General features: G+C 44.7%; 1 protein-coding gene across 2 annotated transcripts in view; it reads left to right on the plus strand.

Moving 5' to 3' along the window:
- acsl3a (acyl-CoA synthetase long chain family member 3a) overlaps nt 1-16,658 on the plus strand; it is a 73,770-nt gene that overhangs the window by 38,545 nt on the left and 18,567 nt on the right. For both annotated transcript variants that reach the window (XM_075474026.1, XM_075474027.1), the window contains exons 9-10: nt 7,012-7,151; nt 7,266-7,438. In XM_075474026.1, the coding sequence (XP_075330141.1) occupies nt 7,012-7,151; nt 7,266-7,438 (313 nt within the window). The remainder of the gene's footprint in view (nt 1-7,011; nt 7,152-7,265; nt 7,439-16,658) is intronic.

Consider the following 16,658-nt stretch of genomic DNA (forward strand, 5'->3'; position numbering starts at 1 on the left):
GTTTGGGATCTGCCCTTGGTTCTTGAAGCTCTGTGCCACTCTCCATTCGAGCCTTTGGCGCAGGCAGACCTCAGGTGGCTATCATGTAAGACTGCCTTTTTGTTGGCTATTGTCTTCTCTAAGAGAGTCAGCGAGCTACATGCTCTTTCTGTCAGCCCTTCCTGTTTCAGATGGGGTACTGATGGCTCTGGTGTTACCTTGTGGCCAAACACTGCACTCCTGCCTAAAGTGTTATCTTGTTCTCATTGCAACCGGCCATTGAGATTGGCATGATTTGAGCCTGTGTCAGAGGGAACTGCCAATGGGTCTCAGTTGTTGTGCCCAGTGAAGGCACTAGAGGCATACATTGCAGCCACTGCTGCTATACGACACTCAGACCAACTGTTCTTGTGTTATGGAGGCCCTAGGTTAGGTTGTCCTCTTTCCAAGCAACGCCTCTCCCATTGGATCGTGGATGTCATCTGCCACGCCTACGCTGCGGGACGCTAATCCCCACTCGTTGGTGTGAAGGCGCACTCTACCAGGAGCGTCTCCGCTTCCTGGGCAGCCTTGAGAGAGGTTCTGATGGAAGCAATACGTGCTACTGCATCATGGGCTTCCCCGAGCACATTCACCAGGTTTTACAGGGTTAATGTGGCCTCCCCTCATCCTCTTGAGCAGGTTCTGCGGCGAGGGCCCTCTGAGCCTTTTCAATGAGGTCTTTGCGCTGGATTCCTTGTGACATTGCTGGTATTAGTCATTCAGTGCTTTCAGCACCGCCCTCTGGCGGTCAGTAGGGATGAAATCAAACGAAAGTTACGTATGTAACTATGGTTCTATGAATCCCGGATGACCGCCAAAGCTTCTCTGTCACTCAGAATCCTTGCATTCCGCGAGAAGATTCTGTAGGAACAGAGCGCCGGATGACGTCAGGCTATATAGCCTCTGACTGATCATCCGACATGTCACAGGTGTGACTCTGTTGGTATTACTACTCGAACGGCGTATGTGCGAAGGGGATATTCAGTGCTTTCAGCACCGCCCTCTGGCGGTTATCCGGGATTCATAGAACCATAAGCCCCTTTCACACTGCGACCCGCTACCTTAGCGGGTCCAAATTGCACCTTCGACCCGCGTCGAGCAATGTGAACGCTTGGCGTGTTAGGTGACCCGTGTCGCCTGAAGCCGAGTTCAATTCAATTCAATTCAATTCATTTTTATTTATATAGCGCCAAATACAACAAATGTCATCTCAAGGCACTTAGATAGTAAGTCCAATTCAAGCCAATTGGAATTCAATTAATTAATAATAATCATAATTCATAAAATAATCCAATTCGTTCATATAGAGCCAATTCAAAAACAATTTCCTAGCTAAGAAAACCAACAGATTCCACTGAAAACTTTTTGTTTTTCGGTCCAATCTCCCGGCCTGAGCGTGCCTGAGGCGACTGTGGAGAGAAACGACTCCCTTTTAACAGGAAGAAACCTCTGGCAGAACCAGACTCAGGGGTGTTGCCTAGTGGCAGAGCGTCACAAGAAACACATAAAATGCTGGGCGTGTACAATGACGTAGGCATAAGCCATGCGTCGGAGGTAGGGTTAAATACACCTTGAGGACTCGTTTTTGCAATTGTATATGCAGTTCATGGAGATGTTATTTCACGGGATGTGGATGGTTACAACGTGGGATGCCGCCGAAGAACATATGCGGAGAATACAAGAGCACTATAGTCCCCGAAATGTGGCGATAAATAACGTCCTCTGCTCGGAGGCTGAGGAGCTCGCGGACCTCCTTGTCTCCCCATTTGGCCATATTAAAAAAATGTCTCAAACTTGATGTAGGCTAAAACAGAGTGAAACTTGTCCTCACCTGTCGCTGTTGTTCTGAATCAGCTGTCCATTCTGTCTTTTAAACTCCTCACGTCACGCCACGCCCACGTCCGACCCGCGTCGATTGCGTTCACACCAAACTCGGCTCGGCAAAAAGACTAGGGTCCGACGCGGGTCGAAAGGCGAGTCGAATTGATGCGGCAGCCCGGGTCGGCAGTGTGAACGCAACAGCGGACACGCTAAATTCGCGGATTAAACGCGTGTTATTCGTCAGTGTGAAAGGGGCTATAGTTACATACGTAAATTTCGTTTTAAGTGGCTAAAATTATGGGTACAACCTCTGGAAAAAGTTATGGAATCACCAGAAACAGAACTCTTACCAGCTGAACATTATGGCTTTGTGAAAACATACCTTAAAACATTTATATCAAATTATTTTGCTTTTTTTTTTTTGCATAGAGGAAAATAAGTATGGAATCATCTTTTAATATAATTTCTGAAACAAATACAACTACAAGCCTAAATATGTAAATGAGCGTGCCGTTAAAAGAGAGTTCTTGCGGAGTTTAACGAGCTGTTGCAGCTGCTGATTGATAGGAAACATGGCCCAAACAAGAAAGCTGTCAGTGGAAACGGTGGAAAGGATTATAAAAACTCCTACAAACAAACAAAATATGATATTCAGATTTGATTCACCAATCTGTTTTGGACAAGGAGATGATGCTGGAACTTTTGTTTGGTGTAGGTCCATTGAAACACAAAAAGATGACGAAGATGAAAACGAGCACATTTCCACCATCACTGATGATATGGGGCTGATATCAGGTTAAGGACCAGGGAAGATGGAAGCCATTACCTATACAGGGAATGCACAGGTGGACTCATTCCATCAATCCAAAGGAGGTTCGGTGATGCTGAGCTCATTCTTCAGGATGATGATGCATCTCTCCACAGAGCAAAGAGGGTTCAAACCTTTCTTCAGGAAAGATATAGTAGCTCAGTGACATGGTCAGCAAATAGTCCGAATCTAAAAAATGACAAGGCTCCATCCTGCAGAGCTCATCTGTCGACTAGTGTACAAGAAAGTTGGAACCTGACTGATGAAGAATGTTGTTTTCCATCAGTGAAATCCTCAAAGAATTCAAGCTGACAGAAAAGACAGAGGAGCTGTAACTAAGGACTGACTAAGATGAATATTAATTATTATTAGTAGTAGTATCAGTTTATTTTTGTATTTATTGATTTCTTGGCTAATCCATATTATAAACCATTTATTTATTTTAGGCTTGTTGATGAATCTTGTCGATGTTTTGGGTTTTTTTGGTTCATGATTCCATAATTTTTTTCTCTACTTCATCCGGAAAAGATAAATCAATAAATAATTGACCATATTATTTTATTTTTCATAGTATTTTGTTTTTAAAGCGTGATTATTCAGCATTTAAATGAGATTGTTTTGTGTCATATCAAAAAAAAACGTTGAATGAAATCCTCAAAATTAGGTGATTCCATCATTTTTCCCAGGTTTTCCATTTCCATTAGAAGTTGATGTTGATATCAAAACAGAACAAAGAGACAGAAAATGTCAGACTGAAATTCACCTGGATGGCCAGAAACATGATGAATCTGGGTTGTTCTGTGTTCGATAAAAAAATTTGTTTTGTGTCAAATCGCGTCTGAAGTCAGATTCAGCACACTCTCAAAGAAACAGCTGATTGAAACATAAAAAAGAGCTGAGCTCATCTTAGCAAGTTTTACACAGGACATGTCTTAGCTTCTATACTGTCTGTTCTCTCACATGTCATGAAGACCCCCCCCCCCCCCCCCCCCCAGCTCCCAGTGGTGATGGTGTAAAGGGCAGAGAGTGTCAGTCTCTGGAACCATTCACAGCTGTAAACAGAACGTGAGAAAGCCCCATGTGGTTCTCCCCATGACACACACACACACACACATACAAACTGTTTGCTGTGGTATAGCAACAGGCTGCTGGATGAATCCTGTGTCCACTTCCTCTGTCAGTGCTTTAGCTTCATACACACACGTACACACCCACCAGAACCAGCTGCTTTTTTTTGTGTGCCCTTTCCCCCATTTACCAGAGCACAGCTTCTAAGGACACTCAACAGTGCCATTTACAGTATACAGTCACATGATTTGTGTTTTATCCTTGAAAAATAAGAAAATGAAAACGTAAGCAAGATAACATATTTGGGCACTAACCTGAAGGCTGCCATTTTAAGCAAAATAGCTCAGACGGACCTGCTGAATTCTACACGACCAGTACTAAACATGAGTCTGAGAAGCAAAACAAAAGGGATCCAAAAAGTTAGTTGAAACAGAAGTTAAAAGTAAATGAATGTTGGACATTGTCTTTGAACTCCAGTGATGTTCTGCATCTACTTGGTATTTGAAGTCATAGTCTGTAACATTTCAATGGACGTTTACAATGACATACATCACCATCTTCTCTCTTTTCATTTGTGTAATATCATGTAAAAAGATTGTGTCTGCTTATTTAAAAAAAAAAAAAATCCAGCCGTTGCAGCATTATCTGGAGTCTTGCCTCTGGCCACCAGGAAAATGTCGGTGGCACAGTTCCTCTCTTTCAGCTCTGTTTTTTTGGTCTCCACCTTGTCCTGAGTGAAACGTCTTGAGGAAAGTCTCTAAGTTAGTTTCTGAGTAGACAGAACTCAGTGATTTCACAGCAAACAGCTGCTGTGGCCAGAAACACCACAATGGGCCTCATGCAAGAACCGTTCGTACGCACAGATTTGTTCTTAAATCGTCCGTACGAGTGATTTAAGAGAATTTGCGCATTCACCAATCTTTTCGTATTTTATGTTTTCTTTCAGGTACGAACAGAATTCACGAGGGATCCAGACCTGTTGTAGGAGTTTCGTAAAATAGTCCGCTGTTATTCCAATCAAGTTTGCTTGACTAATAGATTGTATATTTAATTACTTTGAAGCAAACATAAATAAATATATATATTATACCCCATAATGATGCTGAAATTATTCTGTTTGACTTAAATTACGCACTAATTGAAGGTTAATTTGACTCTGTATATAACAAGGTTAATGGGAAGTGTAACCAGCGGCTCATTTTCTACTTTCGGATGCCTTAGCGCGTCAGGCTCTTGGAAGAGACCGTGTAGACAGACGAATGGCTGACATCGCGATTTAGATTGCCAAGGACTGTGCTGCTGCAAATATGCAGCTTGCTAGAGCCACAACTCCAGCGAGAACCACGCCGATCAAACCCAATTCCACCACACGTCCAGGTCCTCACCACCCTTGGATTTTTGTCCACTTGAACCTTTCAGAGCGAGATTGGAGACAGATCGCGGGTGTCCCAGTCCTCTGTGAGTCGTGCGCTCCCCTTGGTCATCAAAGCTCTCATCAGTTTATCACCCATGGTACATCAAATTCCCATATACCGCTGTCCAACAAGTACAAATTAAGAGGAACTTTCATGCCGTGGCTGGACTGCCAATCATAATCGGAGCAATAGACTGCACACATATACGCATCATTGTGCAGCGCACTGAGCTGAAGGCCAGGTGGGTGCGTCTCGATACAGCGGGGGGCAAACTGCTCTATAGCCCAGAGAAGGCATGCCAGATTTGCACAATATTGCCATGAACGAGGGTCTCCACCTGAACCAGCACAGGCAGACCACAAGGTGTGGTGCCAGAAGACCCCCCTCATGGACCACCCTATCAAAGAGCCATCATGATGAGGCAACAACTGATTGCACGGCTTTAGTTGCAGTCATAGAGCGCCTGGCCATAGCGAGACGTTGTTTTTTTTAAAGCCTTTTTCATATCAAACCATTTCTTTTTTATTTCGGTGACATTACGAACTACAGGTGACAATAAACAGCACTCGTAATTGCTTCCCATTTCTTCGCTTTAGCAGATCCCGTTATTCCACTGCTGACACTGCTAAAATGACAGATTTTCCTTTTTGGATCTCTGAAAGCAGAACTTCAATCTCAGAGCCCGTATTCTCATGACTCAACAGTTCCTGGCACTGGAGCGAGGAAGCACAGCCTTATATGGTATAATTTTGGGCGTGGAGTATGCAAATTTAATATCCTCGTGCACGTGCAAATTATATACGCACAGGTGGGATTCATCATTTACGCAGGTCGTTTACACACTTTTTCCGAAGATAAGAGCGTTTGTTGAATCTGACGTGGCGTGTTCGGACGAGACCTTCGTACGAAAAAAGTAAGAGAAATTTAGAATAAAAATACGAAAATGTTCTTGCATGAGGCCCAATGAGCGTGGTGAGACCGAAGCAAAGCTTGGTAAACTAAACCCACCAAACAGCCTGCAGCTGAAGTCTTTACAAAGCAGTGTGAAGCTCAACAGTAATCATAGCATCCATCACTTATCACCATCGATGATCAGTGTTTGATTCATGTTTCCTATGAGTTGTGTTTTGCTCCATGCAGTGTTCAAACTAAATTATACATTTTCAAATCATATCTGCCTTAGTCTTCTACCTTATATGATTCACCAATTTCAAAAACAAACTCGTATGTATGAACGCTTCAGGTCAGATTTAGCTGGAGTTGCGGTTCACCCTCTGCTGCAGCTGACTGCAGTTTCCTTACTGCTTTCATTCAACTTGAGCACATGTTCACTCTTGTCAGTCTCCTTTTGTTTCTACTAGTTTCATGGGCCACTTACTCTTAGTAATTCATGACGGGGTCATTATACTGTTATACAACTAAAGTAAAGTTGCACACACATGTTCCACATTTGCTCATTTGTTTTTCTTCACGTTTTGTTATTGTCCAGCTTGTCCCAGCTCAGAGCCAAAGTAAATCCCTCCAGAGCCAGGCCAAGAATAACCATATAGAAAATGTTCCATATATTTCTTTTCAGTAGCTGCAAAAACGATACAAACTGTCCAACGCCTCATATCTGTCAAACTTGTGACTTTTCACCAAAGGTTGCAGTGTGTAGCATGTAAGGGAATCTGCTGGCAGAAATGCAATGTTGATCATAGATATGATCCCATAGTTAAGAATCATGTGAAAATGTTGTTACCTTTCAACACTAAAACCTACACACAGCTACTTTAGGTAGATAACTTGTATGTGACCTCTGCTGGTTTTTCTCATTTATTTGTTTGCTATATGTTTTTTCTTTCATTCTGTCCCCTCTGTACCACCTTCTGACTGCAGGAGATCATGGACCGTATCTATAAGAATGTAATGACTAAGGTCGAGGAGATGAGCTATGTCCAGCGAACACTCTTCATCCTGGCATACAACTATAAACTGGAGCAGCTTGCCAAAGGCAACAGCACGCCACTGTGTGACAGGTATGCAGTCAAGTTTTTAGTTTTGAGGAGATTTTAGAAGTTAAACTAAGTTGCAAAAATTGAGGAGCGTATACCAGTCCTTTCTCTTATATTCTTCCTCTTCCGTTGAACCAGGTTGGTGTTCAGGAAAATTCGTAATCTGCTTGGAGGTCGGACACGTTTCTTGTTATCGGGTGGAGCGCCACTTTCTGCAGCCACACAGCGCTTCATGAATGTGTGCATGTGCTGCCCGGTGTGTCAGGGATATGGCCTGACAGAGACCTGCGGGGCAGGGACAATTTGCGAACGTAAGAAGGAATCACTATCTTAGAGCAGGACACAGTTAGCATACCAGCAGTTTATCTAGATCTAGCTAAAGAAATCACAACTTAAGAAAATGACAAAAATATGTGTCATGTGTCGATGGTAATAAAAGGAGGAACCAAACCGTCTTGTTGGTAAAGAGCTGGTGTATTAATCCCCAGGAGTTGCTACAGTTAACCGAGCATGATCCAGGCATGTACACCACACGTCCTGACGTATGCGCACCCTGGTGGCGTCACCTGCCGTAACTACGGCAACCTGTAGTTACTTATCACAACATATCCCTTTTTCAAAAGTTTAAACGTAAACAATTAAACCAGACGTACATCACTTCAATTAAAGATAAACATGAATATAACAGTCGCGCTCTAGGACTTTGGGGTAGACAGCCCGCCGTCCACAGCAACGTGGGGTTTATTCTGCCCCCAATAGTTGCTGTACCTATGATGTGTGTGAACAGTTTTCAGAACAGTCTCTGGGTGGTTGATGTGTTACGATTGTTCGATTGTACAATTCCAATTCCTATTTATCCTGCCCATTATCAAATCTTACCCAAAACATAACACTCTGTACTTGTGGAACATAACTTTAACCAAGGAACATAATGTTATTTTTTTCCATACCTATCTCACCCCACAAAATTACTTAGAAAACAGGGTGAAGTAGAGTGTCATTAAGTGTTCAAGTGTCTCTATATCTGAGAGGTACCCTGACCTCACGACCTCTGGATGTCACCTGAACAGCCCTGTCTGGGGATGACTGGGGTGGTGAACGCATCACTGGTGGGTCTTTCAGCTGTCTCTGGACAGAAATAGGGTCTCTGTGGCTGGGTCCAACTACAGAAGGAGGGCTGCTGGGCGGCTGCAGCGGAGGTCCCTCAGGCTGCAGCTGCTGGTCTGGAGGGTCAGCAGGCTCCGGGACTGCCTGCAGATGTCTTCTATTGCATCGCAGCACCGCACCGTTGTCCGTCTTCACAATATAAGAGCGGGGCTCAGTGCTCTTGCCAATGACTGTAGCAGACATTCTCCAACCCTTTTCTCCATCCAGTTTCACTCAGACGGCCTGCCCTGTTTGAAGTTCAGGAAGTGGTAGGGCAGAGTGACGGCGGTTATAGAAGAACTGGTAAGCTGATTTAGTCTGAGCATCCTTTTGCTGGATTTGTTGTCTGTTCACAGAAGTAGCTTGTGGTTTGTCTTCCAGCCTAGGAAGTGTGGTCCTGATGTGTCTTCCAGTCATCAGTAAAGCTGGGCTCACCCCAGTAGCAGCACTCGGGGTGGCTCTGTAGCACATCAGAGCAAGATACTGATCAGGCTGCTTTAAGATGCGCTTAGCAGTCTGCACAGCTCGCTCTACGGCACCATTTGCCTGGGGGTCGTGAGGGCTGGTGGTTATGTGTGCAAACCCATACCTTTGGCAGAAGTCTTGAAACTCACCCGAGGTGAATTGTGTGGCATTGTCACTCACCAGTTGCAGCGGGATCCCCCATCTAGCAAACATGCCTTTTAGCCTGGTAATGATCTGGTGGCTGGATGTCGAAGACAGGTGAGCAATTTCAATGTCTCTCGAGTAGTAGTCAGTCACAATGAGATCATTCTGTCTCTCTAACTCACACAAATCAGCAGCAATGTGCTGCCAGGGGCCCTCAAGTAATGATGTGGTGAGAAGCGGTTCACGTCTTTGATTGGGTTTGTTTTCAATGCAGAACTTACATGCTGACACTATCTTTGTGATCTCTGCACTGATCCGAGGCCACCGTACTGACATCCTGGTTCGAACACGACACCTTGTCAGACCTTGGTGTCCCTCATGTAGCTGTTTGAGCACTTCTGATCTAATTGCAGCAGGGATGACTAGTCTATCTTGATTCAACACCAGTCCATCGGTGTCAGAGAGGTGAGCTCTGGCAGAGTAATTTCCATGCAGGGATGGAAGCAGCACTGTCTTTGGTGGCCATCTGTTCCTAATGAACTGCACTATCTGTTGCAGCTCTTCATCCTGTAGTGTGGCTTAGCGGATTTTGTCCAGTTTTTGTGATTAAACAGGTGCATTTTCCACCACTGACTCCACATATGCTTGTACCTCCTGGTCTGTGTGTTCATCACCGCCGTCAGTGAGTGGGCACCTGGAGAGAGCATCAGCCACGACGAGGTGCTTCCCCGGGACATGCTCAGCCACAACATTGAACCTCAGAAGACGCATCAGGAGTCTTTTGCACCTTGGAAGGACTTTGTCCAAATCATATGTGTTTATGAGGGGCACAAGTGGTTTGTGATCCGTTTGTAGACGGAAGCATTCCATGCCTTGCACATAGCGGGCGAATCGTTCACATGCCCACACGCCTGCAAGACACTCCTTTTCAATTTGGGAGTATCTCTTCTCTGCATCTGATAGTGTGCGGGAGCAGAATGCCACTGGCTTTAAAGGACAAGACCATTTTTTTGACATTGGGCCCTTGATTTCACATTATAACATGATGTTCTACTCACCCCTGCTTGTTGTTGGTAATTTGAAGCTGTTCCGAAGATATTCGAGAGGGGTCTGGCTGCTCTCTTGAGATATTCGGCCATGAAACGGTTTCCTATGGGCAACGTTATACAGGCACAAACTATGCTGTTTATAATTTATTAATTACTCTACACTAGCACTGATAACGTGGAGGTGCGTCGCTTACTTAAAAAAATCCAGGTTACTGTAATTTTGAATTTTTGTCGTAAAGTCTGTGTGTGTTTGTCTGTGGACTGTCTATGGTAGTAGCACGATGATGACGTCAGTAACACCCACTTTAGTGTCTATTTTAAATTCCACAGTGCTGCCATTGACAGGTAAGTTTACAAGCCACTCATTTTCTGAATCAGGTAGATCCATTATGTCTGACACTGTTTCAGTAACTTCTCCAAGGAAAAACATCTCGTCTGTATCAGTGGTCCAGTGGCTGCTGGACATTTCAGCTACCTCTTTCAGCATCCTCGTCTGACATGCAGCCTCAAAATGTCCAATTTTATTGCACAAAATGGTCGGAGAATTTGGCTATCACCGTGTCGTAGTTCAACTCCGGTCTGTCTCTTTCCACCTCGCCGTCATCGTCGTCATCGTACACAAAAGAATCATAAATTGCCTCCGCCTCTCTCCCCATGGCGTAGAGAAGCGTGTTGACTTGAACTTCCCCGCTATCTCTGTCCAACTTCGACGCCACTCGAAAGCGGTCGAAGCGCCGGCGCCACATTGGCCATTCTGCCGGGCGAGTGAAGTCAAAAGATTCTGGAGGTCCGAGCTTCGCCATGCCTTATTTTGTGAGCGTGAAGTCGGCCACTTCTGACACCATGTCATGTGTCGATGGTAATAAAAGGAGGAACCAGACTGTCTTGTTGGTAAAGAGCTGGTTTATTAACCCACAGGAGTTGCTACAGTTAACCGAGCATGATCCAGGCACGTACGCCACACGTCCTGACGTATGCGCACCCTGGTGGCGTCACCTGCTGTGACTACGGCAACCTGTAGTTACTTATCACAATATGTTTCATTCATCTTCACTCATATTAAAAGCATTTATGTTTCTCTTAAGCTAAATTAATTTGCTGTTGCATGTGTTACAGAAAGACAAGTACCATTCTTTATGAGGCTTTTTCTTATTTCATATTCCTATTTGTGAAAGTATAAATAATGTACTTGTATCTGTTTTTCGCGATCTGATACTGCTTAAAGGCCTACAGAAAGGTAATTTTTTGCACAAAACTGAAATAGCAGCTCGATTCCTTATATACCATGGAATTTTTTTATGATTTTAAAATAATTTTAGGCCCCTGGATAGTCCTGATTAGGCCCAATAAACTATCACCACATTTGACTCGAATTTAGCAAACTGGAACGACAGGTGCGTGACGTCTCGAGTGCCAGCTGCTGGAACAACCCCCAGTAGTTCTAGTAGCAAAGCCAGCAGTTTGCCAGACCTGGACAGCTTCTTCACGGCAAATTTCGATGTGTGCCGCGGGACGTCGCTTGGAAATATAAAACGTTGGGTTCAGTGCAGTTTTTATTGCGAGTAGCTAGATGTACGAAGTGCGTGTGTTGCCCTCAGCAGCAGCAGCTCACACCACCGGGGACAGAGGAAGCAGAGAGACCCGCGGTCTTGTGTCTGTGTCTCCCTGTCCGCCTGCCTCCTCTCTGGTGAAATCAGCCGGAGCCATCCCGCCGTGTTCAGCTCCCTGCGGTGCGGACAGGAATCCACCTGGCGGAGAGCGGACACACTCTCCGCCAGGTGGAGAGTGGAAATCTCGGCAGAGCGATCATCAAGAGCCCCGACGTGGACACACGTCGGGGCTCTTGATGATCGCTCTGCCGGCTGATTTCAGGGCAACCATCCCGCGGTGTGTCCGCTCTCCGCCAGGTGGATTCCCCCTGAGCGTCCGCACCGCAGGGAGCTGAACACGGCGGGATGGCTCCGGCTGATTTCACCAGAGAGGAGGCAGGCGGACAGGGAGACACAGACACAAGACCGCGGGTCTCTCTGCTTCCTCTGTCCCCGGTGGTGTGAGCTGCTGAAGGCAACACACGCACCCACAGCACTTCGTACATCTACTCGCAATAAAAACTGCACTGAACCCAACGTTTTATTGCCTTCACCACTCAACAAGCATACTATAGCGGCAGCCAGGAAAACCCATGGCACCTGTGACGTCACACGGAAGCCCCGCCCCCAGTCTAGAATTCCAGGAAGGATTTCCAAGTGGCAAATTCAAAATCGCAAATTTCATGCGTTTATGAAATGTTTTGGTGTAGAGTCCAATGATCATTATTGTTCCTCTGTGTATGTATTATCATTATGTATTGGGTGTAGTGTCAGCTTTCTGTAGGCCTTTAAATCCTTGTTTGTACTGTGCTATGCAGACACGTAATACACTTCAGCACACTGTCAGTTTTAGCTAAAGCGGTCAATCGAGTCAGAACTAAACAATATACAATTACGATGTAAATAGCTGCAGATTAATTAGACATGCATAGATCTTAAATTCCCCGAGCTTACCGTTTGGTACCATCACATTGACCTTATTATCATTTGTTCAATACTTTTATTTACAACCTAACAGGTCCAGAACTGCCCTCATTTTGTTAGATCCACCAAGATGAAAGAAATGTTTTCCCATGCAGTTTTTTTTGTTTGTTTTACAGATATGTTGACTGAACAGTGGGATCATACTTTGGACTTGTTTCATACAGACAGATATTTCTGATCTTTATGTAATTGAGGCTAAACAGTATGAGTATCTCTAAATAACAATTATTCAGTTAAATTTAACATAGTTTTTACTGAAGAGCTCTTTTTAGACTGAAAGAGTCAAACCTTAATTGCTGAGACTAATGCAGAGCTCAGTGCAGATCCACTGCTCAGTCATTGAGCAGAATATATAAAACTTAGGTGAAGTTAGTTTTAAGTTGGATATTCGACAGATATTCGCAAGCAACTCCAACATTTCAAGTGCACCCGTATTGCAGACTTTACAGTAAACACATAGAGAGGACGGCTGCAGCGTGTTCCAACTTCCTGTTTTCAAAATAAAAATGTGGGATATTTAAAGCAGAGATAAGGTACTGAGTTTAAAGTTATTGAAAATTATGAACAGATGTAAAAACAAAAGGTGTATCTCATGCAGCCAGTGGAGTTACATGATCACGTGACCTGGAAGCTATTGAGCTAAAATGCTAAAATTTACATAGAAAAATTAATACAAATTATGAACATATGTAAAATGTAAAAATAAAAGGTGTATCTCATGTAGCCAGTGTAGTTACATGATCCCACACTGATTTAGAGTCAATTGATCACGTGACCTGGAAGCTATTGAGCTAAAATGCTAATATTTACAAATAAAAATTTATAAAAATTATGAACAGATCTAAAATGTAAAAACATAGAAATAAAATAAATAAAATAAAAAGGGAAAACCTCGGAAAATAACACAGCAAAGGACACACGGATAAAACATGATGAAAAACACGAAAACTTCGGCTCTCTCGGAGCTGCTTTAAACATTTTGACATGAAGCTGTATGACATCCCATACTAGCAATATCGTGCATGAACTATTGGTTAAGAAATTAACCCTGGTTCTCTGAAACATGAGTGAGGTATCTCACTATGGGACATGCCCCCTGCGCTTGTCCCCAGAAGCAATTTTCCACTACGCCAGTCCTGACTGGCAGACAGACGTGACGCTCGCTCCTTGGAGGAGGGACTTCCTCTTCTTTATAAGACCGGGGCGTCATGTCGTCTATTCAGTCTGAGCAAAATACACCTCTTCCTCGCTCCAGGCAAGGAGGATGATCTGGTGAGATACCTCAATTCAATTGATCACGTGACCTGGAAGCTATTGAGCTAAAATGCTGATATTTACAAATCAAAATTTATAAAAATTATGAACAGATGTAAAATGTAAAAATAAAAGGTGCATCTCATGCAGCCAGTTTAGTTACATGATCCCAAACTGATTTGGAGTCAATTGATCACATGACCTGGAAGTTATTGAGCTAAAATGCTAATATTTACAAATACAAATTTATAAAAATTATGAACAGATGTAAAATGTAAAAATAAAAGGTGCATCTCATGCAGCCAGTTTAGTTACATGATACCAAACTGATTTGGAGTCAATTGATCACATGACCTGGAAGTTATTGAGTTAAAATGCTAATATTTACAAATAAAAATTTATAAAAATTATGAACAGATGTAAAATGTAAAAACGTAGAAATAAAATAAAAAGGGAAAACCTCGTAAAATAACACAGCTCTCGGAGCTGCTTTAAACATTTTGACATGAAGCTGTATGACATCCCATCTAGCAATATCGTGCATGAACTATTGGGGCGTCATGTCGTCTATTCAGTCTGAGCAAAATACACCTCTTCCTCGCTCCAGGCAAGGAGGATGATCTGGTGAGATACCTCACTCATGTTTCAGAGAACCGGGGTTAATTTCTTAACCTATAGTTCTCTTTCAACATTCGTTTCGGTATCTCACTATGGGATATAGAGTATTGCCAGACAATTATACCTCGAGGACCAGTTATCAAAATAACCACAGTCACATAGGTAGCCCTATATCTGTCACAGAACCCACGCGTAGAACTGTGTGAGCCAACGTGGGTACCGTAACATTCAATCTGTAAAATCTGGAGAAGGTGTGAGGCGTAGTCCAGCTAGCAGCCGCACATATCTCCCCAATAGAAATGCCTTGGAACAATGCCCATGACGCGGCCATCCCACGAGTGGAATAAGCACGCAGCCCTGAGGGGGGTTGAAACCCCTTGCTCTCATAAGCCAAGGCAATAGCCTCCTCAATCCAGCGTGACAACCGCTGCTTCGTAAGAGGCTTCCCCAAGTGTGGTGCAACCATGACACAAATAGCTGTTCTGATTTCCTCAACCCAGCTGTTTTGTTCACATAGGCACGTAATGCGCGCAGAGACCATTCAGACGTTCGTGCTCCTGCGATGAGAAGGGAGGAGGACAAAACGCCAACAGCTCCATAGGGCCATATGGCACTAGCGAGTTAAAAACCTTCGGCACAAGCGCAGGGTTAGCAGCTACGTACACCTTGACAGTGGAGAACGCCAAGCCCTTATCCAGCAGCCCCTGCAGCAACGTCAGGATAACCGGCACAGGGAACTGAAAAGCCAACACCCCCGCTTTTACGCACCAGTCCTCAAATGCGTTCCACTTACCGTCATAAGTGGAACGGGTAGACGGCGCTCTTGCACCCTGAATAGTGGCAATGACGTTCTGCGGGAGCCCCTGCAGTGGTCAGATTCAGCCTTTCACAGGCCATGCCCATAGAGCCATGCGTTCCGGATAAGGATGAAAAATCTCCCCGCGAGCCTGTGTCAGAAGGTCCCTGCGCAGAGGCAGACGCCATGGGTGACCATGGGTGACCGCAGGATTAGAGTCGGGTGCCTCTCCCGCACCCTGGCGAGAGTAGGAGTGATCAGCTCTAATGGGGGAAAGCGTACAGGAGGTCCAAGCAGTTTATGTGAATGTGCCATTTATTATCCTGCCCTCCTAAGTGGCTGCCCAGCCTGATCGAGAGGCGTCTGTGGTAATAATTTTTCTGGCCATGATGGTTCCCCTGGAAACCCATGTGCAGGCGGCCGAGCGGAACCACCGCTAAGGCCGACACCATCAGACCCAGTAGCCTGAGACACATCCTGAACTTTAGTCTCGTCCCTCTGCAAAAGTGCCAGACAGGCCTGAAAGGCCTCCACTCTCTCTCCACTGACAGACGCACTCTGAATGCGGCCGAGTCCAGAGACCGATAAACCTGATGTTCTGAGTCGGAATCAGAACACTCTTCTCCCAGTTCACCCTGAAACCCAAGGCGGCCAGATGTCACATAGGCATTCTGGCATGAGCCTGGGTTTGTTGCGGGGACTGAGCTGCCAGAAGCCAGTCGTCTATGTACGTAGCCAAGCGCATTCCCAACTCTCTCAGGGGCGCAATGGCCGCCTTTGTGCATTTCACAAACACCCTCTGGCTTAGTGAAAAGCCGAACGGGAGCAGGGCTCTAGAGTGCGACCTATTTTATCAATGGTGCACCTAAAAAAAAATCTCAGGTTGCACCGGTGCAACCACCCGTTCGAGGAAAAAAAAAAAAAAGTCTATGCGACTCTGAAAGTCTCCCTGTGGTTCAACAACAGACACACGTTAGACCCATATCGTGGTCTAAACCAATCAGAGATAGTGAAGGGCGGGACCCCCTTCTGATTGGCCCGTGTACGTTTGTACGTTTGAACACGTGCTTGCTAGTCAGACAGAGAGGTGATGAACCTCGGCTCGTCAGATAAACAGTGGATGTAGCCGCGGGTGATCAGATGAAAAGAACGATTGACAACTTTTTGGTTAAGTTAAGGCCTGATTCGTCCGAAAATAATCACAACCAATGCTCTGACACGGAGCCATCAACCTCCCACGTTATGTCATGCCCTGGTCCGGAGCTAGCATCAGATAATGAGCTAGCATTCGGAGCTAGCATCAGATAATGAGCCACATACGATTGACTCCGAGCCAGAACCAACTGAAATTAAAAGGGGTAAAGTGTGTACATTTCTAAGAGAGTGGCTTGACCAGTTTACCTAGCTAAAATACAGTAAAGCCGATAATATAATGCACTGCATTTACTGTAAAGTGTGGCAATAGTACATTTGTGACTGGTTCTAA

This window comes from Odontesthes bonariensis, chromosome 9, assembly GCF_027942865.1.
Source record: "Odontesthes bonariensis isolate fOdoBon6 chromosome 9, fOdoBon6.hap1, whole genome shotgun sequence".
NCBI classification, from domain to species: Eukaryota; Metazoa; Chordata; class Actinopteri; order Atheriniformes; family Atherinopsidae; genus Odontesthes; species Odontesthes bonariensis.